The 15,613-nt window shown below is 42.4% G+C and overlaps 1 protein-coding gene across 7 annotated transcripts in view; it reads right to left on the bottom strand.

Moving 5' to 3' along the window:
• Positions 1 to 263: 263 nt before the first annotated feature.
• The window catches only part of TMEM229B (transmembrane protein 229B), a 34,244-nt gene continuing 18,894 nt past the window's right edge, over positions 264 to 15,613 (bottom strand). For all 7 annotated transcript variants that reach the window (XM_071744434.1, XM_071744427.1, XM_071744432.1 and 4 more), the window contains one exon: positions 264 to 4,197. In XM_071744434.1, the coding sequence (XP_071600535.1) occupies positions 3,667 to 4,170 (504 nt within the window). In that variant the 5' untranslated portion in view covers positions 4,171 to 4,197 and the 3' untranslated portion in view covers positions 264 to 3,666. The remainder of the gene's footprint in view (positions 4,198 to 15,613) is intronic.

Here is a 15,613-nt window from a genome sequence, read left to right as displayed (position 1 = left end):
GCTCAGGATAAACTAAAACAGAAAAGCATTTGGTTCACATCTTGGTAGTGGCTCATGTTTTATTCATAGTACAGCAAGGGCAAAAGTTCCTGTGAATGAAGAAATCCTCTTTCTTTCTAAGGGTTTCAGAAAAGCAGTCAGCTGCAGAGCAATGCTATAGAACCTGGGAGGCCTTCAGCCACTCGCTTTGTAATTCTCAAAGCAGTTAAAGCCCTGCAGTCTTTTTTTACCTTTTATAGTCACAGGACTAGTCAAGCAAAACCTTGACTGGATTATTCTGCTTTAATTACAAAATCCACTCAGACCAAAGGCACAATACTGCCTGGTACACACATACATTTTCTCTCAATTACAACACCAAAGACTCAAAGGCAGTCTGGTACTGCTGTAAATCAACCATTTCCCTCTGGCAAGATCTTGAGAGGGTGAACAGACATCATGGTAATGCTTGAACTACATCTTGTGTGCAGGACACCAGACTCCATATTTCATCACATACTTTGGGATCCTTTAGGATAGACCAGAAAAGAGATAAGAGAATAGAAGGAAAACTGGAACCTCAGGGTAACTGGATTCCATATTCCCCCACCCCCCAGAAAAGAAAAGCAGTGATGGATCACTGCATGCTTGCTGCAGTTAGGACACAGTAGATAAATCACAAGTTTTTTTTATTGCTGGTGAACTCAAAACAGGCAACTTTAATCTACTGAGGAAGATACACATACAAACAAATGTTAGGCCTTGTGCGTTTTTTTTCTTCTTTATGTAAATGTCTCTACAACTTCAGTCCAGCTCCTGAGCTCTTGCTGAGGTGCCACAGAGATCCCAGTAATGTGCTCTGGACACTTCTGTAAGATGCTATAAGAAGCATCACAGGTATTAAAAAGGGAGATTTTGCAGAAAAGACAAATCTCTGACTGTAGCCCTGTTGCTCAGAAAGGAGAAGTCTGGCTAATCCTGCATTAAGTACAGGGTATTATGTATTATTTTAATTGATTTAAGAATTTGCCATGTCCTTTTCTGTTTCTGGTGTGCAAGCTGCAAGTAAAGTGCACTTCTGGGTGTAAATTACCACTCTGTGAGGATGCAGTGCTGGGTGGTACATGTCAGACATCCATAGAAAGCAGACTACAATAGCTGTCACAATGACACAGGCAATAGGGATAATGGAATAAGCAAGGAGATGCTGCTGCTGGGAAACCCTCTGTAGTTTGAGCATCTTGATACTACACTGCTAAGCAAAATCAGTGTCATTTAGTGGGGATTAAGTCAAGACATGACTGTTACTGTGCACCAGGTTAGCTCTGTGGGCAGCCACACCTCCTTTTGCAGTTGCAGCAGCTGGGAGTCACCAATCCCTGTTGCTAACTCCTTTTAACCTTTTTTATCGAGTTCTATAACTGCTCAGAAAAAAAGCAGGGATCCTAAGGATGCTTCTATGAAGCTGAGGGTTTCAGATGATGCAGGGGTGGTGCAGAAGGCAGCATGACACCACATTCAAGCTATGCTGTGAGAGGACAAGCCAGAACAGACACTGCATTTAGTGACCCTGTCAGAACTATGGCCAAAATGGGGAGATCCCAACTCTCAACTGCACCTTGCAATTCTTGTTATGGTCCAGTAGTGCTCATCTACATTATCCCACATACAAAACTCATCTTTTTTCCCCATTTACAGTGTCAGGTGACTATTTTGCCTGGGTCTACACACTGGAGACTATCAAGACTGATAAAGTACATCCTGTCCCTCTGACCTCATAATACTGGCATCACAGCAAGGAACACTGCTTAGGGTTTGTTCTCTTTAAATTTAATGAGCTAAAAAAAGGGCTAAATACTCAATGCATACACGAGGGCAGATTTAATGAACTTGCTGCCAGTGTTTTCGTGTGTCCATTGCCAGCAATGGATGCTGTGTGAGAAGGGGGGTGGGAGAAACAAAATAACTGCACTCTGCGTGGTACAGTAAGGATTAACAGTGCCTTCATAACAGCAGAACCAACAAGCAATTCTCCTCACAGGGCCAGGAGTGCTTTTCTCATCAGGAGTGGATATCCCAGGACAAGAAGCAGGTTCACAGATAACCACTTCCTACCACAGCCAAGGGACCCAGACAGAAATAGCCCAGGCATCATGGAATCCCACAACCACAACAAAACATTTGCATTTCAAACCCAACTGATCCCTGGTGCAGCTCTGTTGACTGTGGTGGAAGAACACCTAAAATGATTTTGTCCCCACAGGGCAACTACAGCAAACCCCCACAAAACAGTGAGATACACCTGACAGCTAAAAGCTCCAAGTTTGTTGCTAACTTCAAAAGCCCAAATTACGAACCTATGGGTGCCACTACCAAGCACCTTCCCTGCACTCCCCTGTGCAGCTCAAATATTGCCATATTCCAAATATTTGAATTTCAAACTGTGCCCAGTGCAGACAGTTCTACAAGGGAGTCACAGCACTCCTTCCTGCCTCACCTCTCTACTTGCACCCCAACTCAAAGTTTCACTCAGGCAAAGCATGAAGAAGTGCTCTTCAAAGAGGGATTTATTTTTTTTAAACTTTTTTTTTTTTTTTTTTAATATTTTATCAGGCAGCATGTCTTCTTTCTTGCTGCTTCCAATTACTGTCATGACAATATGACTGTAGGTACTTAAAGCAGTGCCAGAGGATCAAATCCACCTTAACCACATGAAGGTTTTGACCCTCAAATATGATGGATTGCAGCCAGACTAAGTCATCACCAGAAACAGGAATCCCTGGGAGGGAAGGCAGAAAACTCTTGTGGCCTGTACAGTTTCTTCAGGTTTGCACAGCTGAGATGGGAGCTGGAATCTGCAGCAGACCCTCAGGAATGGTCTGCTTTGGGGGGACAGAGGAGATGGGAAGACTTAACCCTATTTCTTGTGCCTTTTGCCAAGATTCAGATTGCACAAATTATGGTAAAATTTACTTGGCAAAAAAGGCCTTTATTTAAAAAAAAAAAAATCTAGTGAGTATCAGGTCTAAGATTTCAAAAAGTACAAGATTGGTATAAATTCAGCAAGATGTCCAGCACCAGATTCTTTTGTGGTGCAACAAAGAACCTGGAGAGAGGCCAATAGGACCTCAGAAGGGGAACACCATCTACCTCCCCAGCAGTCTGCCAGTCTTAGGTTCTTCTCAACAGCAGATGGATTTTCCTTGTTCCTGCAGCATCTCAGGTCCCACAGGAGGTATTGGTTGCAAGCAAGCACCTGAATATTGCCTAGTGAAGTAAGCCAATCACTAACTTAGCTGGCGTGTCCATGCCCATCTGCTAATTAGTTGGGTTTTTTTTGTATGCATTTCCACTGTAGCATTTCTTTTTCTTCTTTCTCCACACAGAACTGTGAGCAAAAGGACTGCTTTCATCTGTAATAAGTTAAAATCAGAAATGACCTAACTAACAAGTAACTGGTACTGGTCCTTGGAGCCCAAAGAGTAAAATCCATAGAAAATCTGTTGGTTCAATTTTTTTTTTTTTTTTTTTTTTTATTCTGATATATCCCATGCACACCCCCATGAGAAAAATGGGGCTTATGAATCTTATCATACAGCAAGGAGCAGTACCTCAGAGCCAGAGCTGGCAGTCGGTGTCAGACGTCTGAGCTCTCTCAGATTGCTAAGTGTGGTTTGGAGTCCCTGCTCAATCAGTCTTCACGTGGCCATTGGCCAAGGCAATGGGGACAGTGGGGGCCCCGGGCTCAGCAGTCTCATCAAACCGTAAGCGCAGGGTGTTCCTGATCACCAGCTGCTCCATGATGAAAGCAGCACAAAACCACGGGATAGCATACTCCAGGGTGATCAGGCCCATGAAGTCAAAATCAAACTGGGAATAGTCCCACGGGCAGGCATTGAACTGGCGTAGGATGAGGCCAGTGGTGAACTCCCAGAGGTATGTCCAGAGGGTGTAAATGAAGCAGCGCACTAAAATGTTACACTTGTCTTTGAGATACAGATACATCTTCTCCACGATGAGGATGGAGGTGCCATAGATGAAGAGTGCCCACACGCTGGTCACACCAGGGAACTTCCAATTAAAGTTGACCACAAACTCCCAGGCAGCTGTGAACATCACCTCACAGAAATAGCCATGAATGGCATAGAGGTACCATCGGGAGAAAGCAGTCAGAGGTTCTGCTGCTGCCATTCTTCTGCACACAGCCCAGCAGGCACTCTGAAATTGACAGAGAAAGAGAGAGGAAGTGAGTGAGGATGTCACAAGTCCTTCTCCCTCAGGTGGCAACACACACCAACTCATTACATCCACAAAGGGCAAATCTAAGCAAGAAGTGGATTTTAAATCATCTCATTTTTACTGCAGCATATTTTAAGTCCGGGAGAAAGGTGGCGCCTTACAGGGCTCAGAGTCTCAGAATGGGCCCTGACAACGTGTTCTGCTCTGCCCGAGAAGTGGGATGCAGCTGGTATTGCATTTGTGATTAGAAGGGAGCTGACAGGTACGAGGGCTTTGCCAGGCATGGGGCTGCCAAAGAACTTACTGCTTGCAAGTCAGTAAAAAACAGTCATCTCACAAGGAGTACAGATCACCTTTTTGCTCTTTACAAGAAACAGCACTGTCCCCTACTTTTCTCAGTCTAATACAGAAAAGATTTGATGAACACAGCATTGAAAACGTGGGTGCTTCCAGCTGTCCCCTCTAATCTCTATAACTTAACTGTTTACTGTAGTGAAAAACTGAGCTTTGATGGAAGCCACATAAAGCAAACTGGTGGAGAAACTTCCAGAGGTTTTACACTTTCAGACACCACACCTCACATTCTTTATTCAGCTGAACTGTTATTTCTTCTGCTAAAGAACTCATGCACTGCATGGCTAGGAACTGGAAAATAATTTTCTTACTGTGTCAGACTGCCTGACACCAAGTCAAAAAGCTCACATGAGCCACTGAAATCCATTTAGCTCCAGGACAGCAAAACACAGAGCAGAAATAAAAGCAAGAACATCTGAAATCACAGAGACAAGTAGTTGGTCATGATAAAAAGAAAAGGAGAACAAACTCTTAGTTGTCTCTACAGGAAGAAACCTGGTGAAGAGTTTTTTAAAGGGCACAATTTGCTTATCACTGAACTGTTTCAGCACAATTAGTTCTTACGCTTTTTGTAGAGATTTATAAGGTCCTAAGCCTCATTCTGCCACACTACAGTCACTGACCCAAGCTGATTTTAAGCGTAATTTTACTGAAGTGTTACAGATTTACACCACGGGAGAATCTGACCTTTTTCACTCTTAGAAATCTATTCTTGGAAGCTGTGTTTCTCTAGATGGGATGTGTTTCTTCTAGATGAAATCAGGCACTATTTAACTTCTTTGCTCTCCACTTGTCAGCTCCATGGCACAAGGTGCTAGGAACAGACCACACTGTTATGTGCAGTCATTCCAATGCCATCTGGAAAGATATTGTTCTTGCCCTGCTCTGTAAATAGGGTGCCTCTCTGAACAAAGTATGAACATGTATTGGGACTGAAATCTGGATAGGAGATGAGAGAAATGTTTATAAGGAAAAAGGAACTATAATAACAAATGTAAGTAAGATACACAGAATAACCACAGGGAATATTAGAAGTGGAAAGGACAAAGCTATATCTGTGAGTTATTCTCTCTTCTCTTAAATGGACAAATAACCAAAGTCTTGGCAGTTCATATAATGTGGGTGCTGAACAAAGACTCATTTCCTAATGGCACAGACCACAGGACACTGAACTATCATCAGATGCTACAAACCTGGATCAACTGCCCATTGCGAGCTTGCGGATGAAAGATTGAGTTTCTAGAAATACTCCCATATCCCCTAATTGTTCAGTCCCAAGAGACCTTGGAAGGAAGCAGTGGAGGTGACACATGAGAAATATGCATGGGGAGTATCTCCACATAGTCCACAAGAAGTTGATGTGTAAGGGCACTGCAAACTTCCTGAGGAGAATGAGTTTGACAACATAATGTTAGTTAGTTAGAGTGCCAGCACAGATGATTAGGTTAGGAGCTCAACTCCTCCTATCATTCCTCCATTCTTACATAATTTCAAGAACAAATCAATAGTCCAAGGCATAGGAGTAAGGGAAAGCAGTAAGGAAAGGGACTGTAGGTAACTTTTGTCAGAATGGGGATATAGAGCTGCAGCAGGAAAGAGTAAGTTAGTTATATCTGAAAAGATGGACATCCAAAGATGCAAGAGGCCTTAGAAGTTATACCTATTGCCAGGCAAGGCATTGAGGAAATCTGGAACATCATACCCCAGAGAAGAAAATTGTCAAGTTTTTACTAAGCTGTCCAGCAATTGCATGGTTTTCCTCTATTTTCAAGAAGCCTTTCTATGCTTTTCTACTTGTGGCCCTCAGTCCTTGCACTTCCCTCTACAGCTTTACATGAAATATATGTAAATAATAGTATTTTAACTGTTAGCTGGGAGCCTCCACAGCATACAGTACCATCTTGTAAGGGTTTCCTTGTAACTTTGAAAAATCTCTTCACAAAGTTCTAAATGTCCAGAAGGTCCTTCCCTCTCAGTCTCTTTCTTATTCCAAGATCCCCTCACCAATTATTTCTGTTGCCTTACAATTGCCAGCCAAAGCCTCACACAAATATCCAATAAGCCACCTCCTGTTCTACCCCACACTGTTTTCTCTGTGTAATGAAGACTTCTCTTTCTTGGTTCCATGCTACATACTTAGTAGTTATTAATTTCTATTTTACCTTTCACAAAATTATCTACTCACTAACCTGGAACTCTAATAACTGCATCTAGACCAGGTAATGGACAATACATATTAACCCACTGTAAAGACCACTGCTGACTTCTTTTGAGGCTTTCACCACAGCTGCATGGAGACAAGCATCAATGAGCTGACACTGTCTTGATATTCATCTTCTACTATCACAAACCCAACCAGCCCAGCCTTGGTGGGAACTTCCTTCTTACCATATGGTTTTAAGTGTCCTCACAGACTGCCTGCTGATTAAGAGCATCCCAAGACAAGGGCAGATGCTACACAGTGGTAGTCCAAACATAAACTGGTTTCACTGTTCTAGGTGCTAGGCAAATCCATAAATCACAGCTCCCCCTGTAAAATATTTCATTCAAAATAAAACTAAAAGTACACAGTAAGGCAGAGAGGGGAATGGAGGGTACCTAGAGAGACTACAACAAGCTGCAGGACATCATTGTACAAGTCAGGAACTGCACAATGTAATGGTTGCAAGTCACTTGAGCATTTACAAAACAACTAAAATTGCAGCTGTGGCCAGGGATCTCAGTTCCCAGTCACAGTGAATTGCCTGGTTCCTGGTAGGCAGTATGGCACAAGAAGGTCTCAAGGGAGAAATGAAGGAGAATAGTGGTGGTTTATTGGGCAGCAATTCATAATAAAAGGATCAAGCTGAAAAGTAGGTGCAGAACATTAGTGGGAGAAGCATCCAAACAGAAGGCTAAGACTGGATTCAGTAAGAGATGCAGATCTGTGAAAAGCCTTAAGTAGATAATTGAACTTGGTGATGCGAGACTTTTAATGGAGTGACAGTAATACAGAACAAAAAGGTCTGAATGTATGACAGCTACTCAGTCTCCTGAGAAAAACAAATTGTATTCATCACTGAGGTAGTTTCAGAAAGATGGGCAGTGGCTTCCTGAAAACCAGAAACACAGCTGCCACCTACGCAAGTGTCTCAGCAGAGAGCAAACAAGTCCTGGAGGCTGCCCACGGATGGATGGCCATGCTTGTAAGGAGGCTGCTCACTCTGTGGTGTTTTGTGGAAAACAGGGAGCTTCTAAATCCAAAGCTATGAAAATTATTTCCATCATCAGGAAGTTATATTTCAAACAGCCTAAATAGAAACAGTTCCTCTAATGCGATGTTATTATGGGGACTGAATTAAACCACCACAGATTTTTTTTCTCTTTCTCCAACAGGCCCTTCTTTTCCAGCTTGCTAAAAGAAGAAAAAAAGGCAAGCCTATGGACAACACACATGGGCCTCAGAGGAACACAGAGCCCTTTCCCCAGATGCCTTGCCTAGGCAAATAACACTGCTGGCAACATAGGGGCCAAGAGCCCCTCCACATACAGCAAAAAAGCACAGGCCTGATGGGAGGAAGAGTGAGGAGGGTTGTGTTTCTCTACAGAAATCTGGTTCAGAGGATCAAGACTGGACTCTGGCTTAGAGCTGCAAGAAAATAATATTGTAACAACACCAAGATTATACTTTGTGTTGTAGAATAGCAACTCTGAAATGGATATTAATGATATCCTGAGGTAAGATACAGATAACCTGATGCACCAGGCCAAGTAAGGAGAAAGGACATAAATCCCAGACTGCCCTGCTTCACATGCAAGACATTTCTGTGTAAGAGGAGCACTTTCACACTCACATTCAGTTTTTTAAGTGACACAGCCTGGAAAGGCCAAAAGCAAGTGCTCAGAAAAATGAGTAGGCAGATTTATCTCATACAAGCACTGCAGGGGAGACACCAGTGCATGCCATGTTCACACCTGAGTAAGTTCTTGAGCACTGCCTGGTCCATTTTTTTCCTAAAGCTCTCCTTCATGGTGGCTTTCTGCTTGCTGCCAAGAAAGTGCTTCCAAAAGTCTCTCCAAATTGCCTTTATTCCCTCTATTCCAGCAGAATTATTGAGACTCACAGACTCTGGACAGGTATAATGAGACCTCATCAAGATACCCCAAATTGACTCTGAAGTGCTAATTAAAAAAAAAAAAAAACCTCCACAAACATGAGACAATTCCCCTAATTACTGATGACCTGAAGCTATAAATTCTGTCAGCTACTTGATTCACCACAGGCGAACTTGAAATAAAAATACTTCAGGAAGTTCCTTATTCCTAATGCCTGGTTGTTTCTGCCAGTTAAAATATAAGGGCACAGAGTTATTTTTCAAATTCATATTACAAGCATTTACTATAGGATTTAGTTTTGTATGATGCATGCTCACATTTCTAAGAAATGCCTTACAAGCACCTATAACCCTATGCTAGACATCATAACTACTTTTTAATTTAACTTCAGACAGAGGTAGCATGTACATAGCATGATACTTCAGTTCCTCCAAACACTAGGACTGCACACAGCAAACTGAAGTGAGGGCACCTGCCACTCCCTGACTGCAAGCTCTACTGCTTACAGTATTCTTCCTCAGACCCTTCTTACCCAAACAGTACTTGCATGGAAGTAACTGTTCTTCATGATTTTTTTAATTACTTTCACTGGTACACTGTTGCAGCTACTGTGCTCTTCATTAAGACTGCAAGAATCAGAAATGTAACTGCTTTAAATAAGAGTAGAACAGATACAAGGATGTATTGATAAAACTGACACACATTTTGGGGCAACCCCTTTCTAAAAGAAATTCTTCCTCTCTGATTTTGCATTTTCCCTGTGAGCAAACATCAAATGAGCATGCCTCTGCAGCCATGGACAACATCCATCAAATGTGCTGCAGATAGGGCTTCAACATTTTCATGTAAATGTCACATAAACCATTACAAATAAAGACTTAGAGAACACTGGTGCTGGGTTTCGCCCCAAGACATTAGCTCACCAGTGTTTAAAGATTTATGCAGTAAAGTATTTGTGGTACTTATATGCTGAAGTCATAACTCTGAGGAGATATTAATCCTTCAGGTAACTGAGGGCCTCAATTAACTGTGGCTCAGAAAATAGAATTTGGAATGCACTGAAGTGTGGAATAGCTCCAGCAGATCGCTTAATCAAGCCCTGCAATGAAGCTAAAAGCATGCCACAGACAGATGTCTCCAAATGCAGACTTGATGTCCTTTCTTTACTCTTAGTGCTTTCAGGATGGATCTGGAGCCATGGGATTTTGGTCAGTTCTGAATGTATTAATCATCTGTTTTTGCTGCTTCTCTCTCTGGACTATACCTCCATCAGGCTGCATGTTGTCACCCTTCTTCTGAGCTCTACCCACACCACCATGAATAAGAAGGCACAGCCCATTTCCAATCTGCATTTTCCCCTCATTTTTGCCTCTAGCCCCTTTCTCTTAGCAGGCACATCATTTCCCTGCCACTCACTCCCTTGCCTGATTCACTCTGTACCTGCTGGCAGCCTCTGATCCCTGCCTGTCTTTCAAATCTGTTTCAAAGAGATCTGGGATACAGTAAAAAAGGATGACGCCAAAGGAGATAAAATGAATCCAATTACCAAACTAAGCCAAAGAGATGGGGAAGTGTAGCTCTTACCAGTAATGCCTGTGTGGGGGCTGCCCAGAGGCACCTGCTCACAATGGGAAGGAAAAAGGGGAGAGATTTCATAGGAGGGAGTGTAGAAGGGGGGGACTTTTCAGAGGACAAAGAGAAAACATGAAGACATTGTTGGTTTAAAGAATAGTTTTCTGACTAATGTCATCTCCTGAATAGCAGCAGAGGTGCAGAAAGCTGACTTCCTATGGCCTAGGGCATAACATCATGTTACTCAAACATATCTTAGCCCATAGTGACCCCTCCAACCTGAGAACAAATTAAGTCAGCAGCTCTTTATTTAGTGGCCAAGAGGGATGTTTCCTGTGTTCCTGACGTAAGTTAAGACCCCTCAAGAGTCAGGCAAGCAGATGACTTGCAAGACAAATCCGTGAAAAAATGACTGAGTCCAAACACAGAATCTAGAAGTATTATCCCCAAACACAGATCTAGAAGTATTATCCCCAAATGTCCCCTGCATCTCTTTCAGATAAGGTCATATCCTTCTCCAAGTCTGTTGCCCAAATATTCCAGTGCTTTACCTGCTGCCCTCCCCTGCTTGGAAAATCTGCCCTGCCCAAATACCCAACATTTGATGACACAACAGCTCTCAAACAAGCAAGCCCCCCTCTTCTTTCCAAATCAAAATGAAAGCAATTACACCAGTCCACTCCAACAGAGCAATAATAAAATTGATTCAGGCACCTCTCACAAGTCAGGGTCAGTAATACTAACAAATAAATATGCTTATCCCAACTCTTCTGAACAACCTGCAGCAACAAGGCAGAATCTGCATGCAATGGAGGAAAGCCAGGTTTGGGCAAAAAACAAAAAAATCAATATATATTTCATATTGAAAGTGAAGCTTGGCGGAGAAGAATATTATGATCAAAGCACTGAAGTAAAAGTATGTAACATCCTAGCTTTTTAATACCCTGAAACAATTCAAGTCACTTAAATCTGTGAAGAACAGCAGTGTGTGTAAAAACACAAAAATTTTAGTACTGTTGACAGGTCCAAGGCAGACTCTCCCAGTTTGCTGCAGGTAGTTTGGTCTGGTGGGAGGTGTCCCTCCCCATGGCAGGATGGTTGGAACTGGATGATCTTTAAGGTCCCTTCCAACCCAAACCATTCTATGATTACTCTTCAGCAGTAGACAATCCTTCATAAACTACCAGCTTTCAACTGGTAGTTAGGTAGTAGGTAACAACCTGCAGCTAGCAACTACAGTCACTGTTCATCTATGAGGAAGAAAACTGCTGCAGAACATAAAGAGACCTACCATCTTTGTCTAAACTGAGTTAGGTTTAAACCTTGCAAGCACAAGGCACTGTACAAAGACAGATGAAACAAGAGGGAGTGCACTTTTAAGCACTTTCAGAAACACAGCCCAAGACTGTGTTTTCTTCTCTTTCCCTTTTCCAGAGTCTCTTGATGACAGTTCTTCAGAAAATTTTTGCAATATGTATTTTCCTTCCTAACATTAATCTACTGCCAAGATGTGAAAGAACCAATTCTTCCAAGCACTATCTGCTATTCACCAGGCTGTGATTCCTAACGTTTCCTCCTAACATCACTGGAGGAGAAAACTTGAGCAGTCCCAGATTGCTAAATTATTTTTTCACCAAAGGAATCTTTGTGGAGCCTCCAAGGTAGTGGCTATGTCTTCTTAATTTCAAGTTCACACAGGTCCTCAAAGGAACAAACATCTGTGAAAGGAAGGGTAGGAGAGACTAAATCTCAGAATCCTACTGACCACCTCACTATGCCTGACAAGATCAGGTAGACAACCATGCCTACAGCCGGGACAGGCAGCTCTTCTGAGGAGTTTCCCAGAGTTTCTACACATATATTGTACAGGCAAATAAATTAATGGTGAGTTCTATACTCTAGTGTTCAAGTTTATTTCCATTTAGATAAAGCAATAAGCAGCCTGTAAACACATCACTCAGGTAAATATTAATTTATATAGCACGCAAATTTTTCTGTCCTGAGTAAGAGGTCAACAAAAGCTTAGGTTTGGGGGCTAGTTCCTACCTAGCAGACATACCCCTCCACTGTGTTGGGTACTCCATTGCTATTTACATCTTTGCAAAAGAAGGCTTACAATTTTAGTGCTGTCATTTCCCTGAGGTATCAGGAAGTTTAGTGTTCAGATTACAACCCCCCACACACCACCTTCATGTTTTCTGCACACCTGTCATTTTTCTCATTTGTGAACCTGAAGCATCAGACCCCCCATGAACTTCCCATGGTCAGCAGTTTGTGACTCCCCTCACATCAGACTCATTCATTCATCTGATAATGAGCTGTGTGTCCCAGGAAGGCAACACCTGAGCTATCCTACAAGGGAACATAGCAAATTCTCAAGCCTTCTGAAGAGTGGCAAAATGAACACTCACAAGCTCTTTTAAATAAAGCAATAACCCAACATTTGTGCCCCATGCAGAAGTGGTATTTGCCAGGCTATTTCTATCTGCCATTCAAGAAAACCTCTTATCTCAAGACATCAGTTTATTAACCTATCATTGGGCTGTAAGCCTTTACTGCTGAGTCCTACAGCTCCCTGCTTTTCCAACCAGACAGTTTATGAAGATCCTGTCCCAGGGGTGTTTCCCAATGCTGTTCTTCCACCTGAGCCGCGTGCTCCCAGCTGCAGCTTCCTGCTCTCCAGTTCATGATGCAGGGAGCTGGGCTGCAAGGACACCCCACGTCTCCTCTGACTACAGGTGATACCACCTTGGTTCTCCAGCTGTTATTGAGCTTCTTACTGCCTCTCTCCTGAATCACAGAAATGGATTCTTCTTTCATGCTCTAATTTGGACTGGACCATGGACACCTTCTTTAACAAAGGCAAATAAACTCACCATGTCTATATAATTTTTAATTCTATCTATAGATGCATGGTTATATAGAGGCCAGGTTGGATGGGACATGCACAGGGATGCTTCATATGTTTCTGAATGCCTGGAGTCAAGGAATTAATCTTTCAAAGCACACGGTAGCCCAGATCATTAATAAAACTATACTACAGCTTCAGACTGCTTTGCAGATCTAGCAGCTTTATGGCTGTGGTAGGTGCAGAGAACCCACTCACATTCATCCCTTTTCCCAGTTCCAATCTACACGTTCAGCCTTCAGAAAAATTCTAAACCAGCTCTTGTGAATAGCAGCTAACACGTATCTGCTTCAGGACTTGTGGAATTTAAATGCATCATGTTAATACCACCTACTTGCTAAGCACCTGGAAAAGGAATTAAGCTTTCACCTTAGAAAAGCAAATCCTTAAGAACTGCTAACTCTAATCCTGAACTCAGCAATGAGGTAAAAATACTATTTGCCTCTCACTCCAATCAGCTGTCAACCTGTACAGAAGAAGACATCTTCGACTCTCAGCTTCAGAAAGATGGCACAGTCACAAAAAGTCAAAGCACAATGATAAAAGGAGACATGAATTTTAGTCCACATACACAGCTGCCACAGTAGAAGGCAGAGAAATTTTCTTGCCTGGTTCTTAAAATTAATACCATAATTTTTGTTGGCTTCTCCAGGACCCAGTGAGCCAAAGCACAGAAAGAGAGAAAAAGCTGGTAAGAATTAATCTGGGGAAAGCCTTGCAAGAACCTTGCCTTGAGAACAGAAGCTGGATCAAAAAGTAGGATGGAAAGACCCTGGAGTATTTGTACAATAGAGGCAAGCAAGGAAGAACACACAAGCAAAATTTTAAGTGTATCAGCAGCTGAAGCCCTGCTTGGGTCAGATGGAAAGGATGTAAACTCATCACCATTTACTAATCATTAACTTCACCTTAGCAGGTAATAATGAAGATCCATAGATTTCCATAGCTACAGTGATTTTGATGATCAAGATAAAATTTGATCCTCATCATTTTGATAATCAAGATAAAATCTGGATACATGTTCCACCCTGTTTCTGGCTACCAATCCCACATTAACAGAATCCTTCAAATCAGCCTGGCCAGGAGCCTTAATGGGTCTGGAAAATGGCCCATGAAAGTGAGGCTGCTTTTCTCACATTGTTGAGCTGCTGAGCAATCACTGCAAAGAGGCACACAGGTATGGTAAAGACTTTTAAGTCAGAAAAGATGGAGAAGGGCATGTGAAAAGTCTCTCAGAAGCCAAACAGGGAAACTGGAAAGATTTTTAAACATCGGAGCAATTTAGCCAGATCATCTTCCTGCACCAATGCTTGTAGTGCAGCAGGAACAAACAATTGGAGCTTTGCTCAGTGGCAAAGTTAAGCTGGCAGTACAGATCCATGTTTGGCTTCAGACAGACTTGCTTGGAAGTCTTGAGAGTCTTGCTTGGGAGCCAAGTTCCTGGACTATGTAAGACTGGGGAGAGAAAGATAGTGGAATATGGACCACTAAAAGGCTGCTCTGGGATGAGAATATCTGAGAGCACCGGGAGAAAAGCTAAGACTATGACTCATGATTGCACATGCTGACAGCTGACAGAACCCTAACAAAAAAAGATGCTAAGGTAAGTCAAGACTGCTTCACTACCAGCTTCTTGTCTCAGATGACTGTACTTAGCAGACTACATTTTAACAGCTCATCTTGATGTAAGACACAATTTTAGTTTTACTAAAAGTAAACTCTGCTTTGCAGGCAGGAGCTCACTGAGCTTCTCTAGTTCAGCACTCCCTTCCATCCAAAGGAGCTGCTGCATGCAGTAAGAGAAAATAACTGAATATAGCCAGGGTATCTGCACTGACCTGAAATGCCCTTACAAAAAAGGGAAGACAACTATTTTAAAACATGTCTCCACTAACTGGGCACTGCAGTGGGGCATGCAATGACCATCAGCAGGAACAGGCTTTGCATATCAACTCCAGCAGTCTCAGCACTGGCTGAAGACTTCACAGGCATCTGTCCCACTTGGTAGCAGTGAACATCCCACCTTTCTAAAGCAGAAGTTTAGACAAGTGAATTCCTTGCATCTTCTGTTATGTCAGAATACTTCACAGTAAGACATATATTCCCTTAATATTACTATCAGAATGAGTGGCAAGTTGTTGTCAATCAAGGTACCACCAGGTGTACAAACACACATGGAAAGACAGCCTCTGTCCCAAAGAATGTGCCATACCATGTCATATTTCCCATTCACTGCTGCTGCAGAGGTAAGATTTATAAATCAGATCAGTTCTGGTTTTCAGGGTTCAAAAATAAAACATTCTAAACCATACATAGCCCTTGTTTTTTCTTACATATTTATTTCCCAACAATTAACAAAACATTCTTATAATCCAAACACACGCACTAATTGGTCCAGATCCTTGGCCACCACAGAAGAGAGAACAGACACCAGTTACTCTAGATTGTTCTTCTTGCCTCTGGAAG

The sequence above is a fragment of the Heliangelus exortis genome, chromosome 5 (assembly GCF_036169615.1).
Source record: "Heliangelus exortis chromosome 5, bHelExo1.hap1, whole genome shotgun sequence".
Taxonomy (NCBI): domain Eukaryota; kingdom Metazoa; phylum Chordata; class Aves; order Apodiformes; family Trochilidae; genus Heliangelus; species Heliangelus exortis.
The sequence above is the reverse complement of the archived record's forward strand: the minus strand, read 5'-3'. Positions and strand labels throughout refer to the sequence as shown.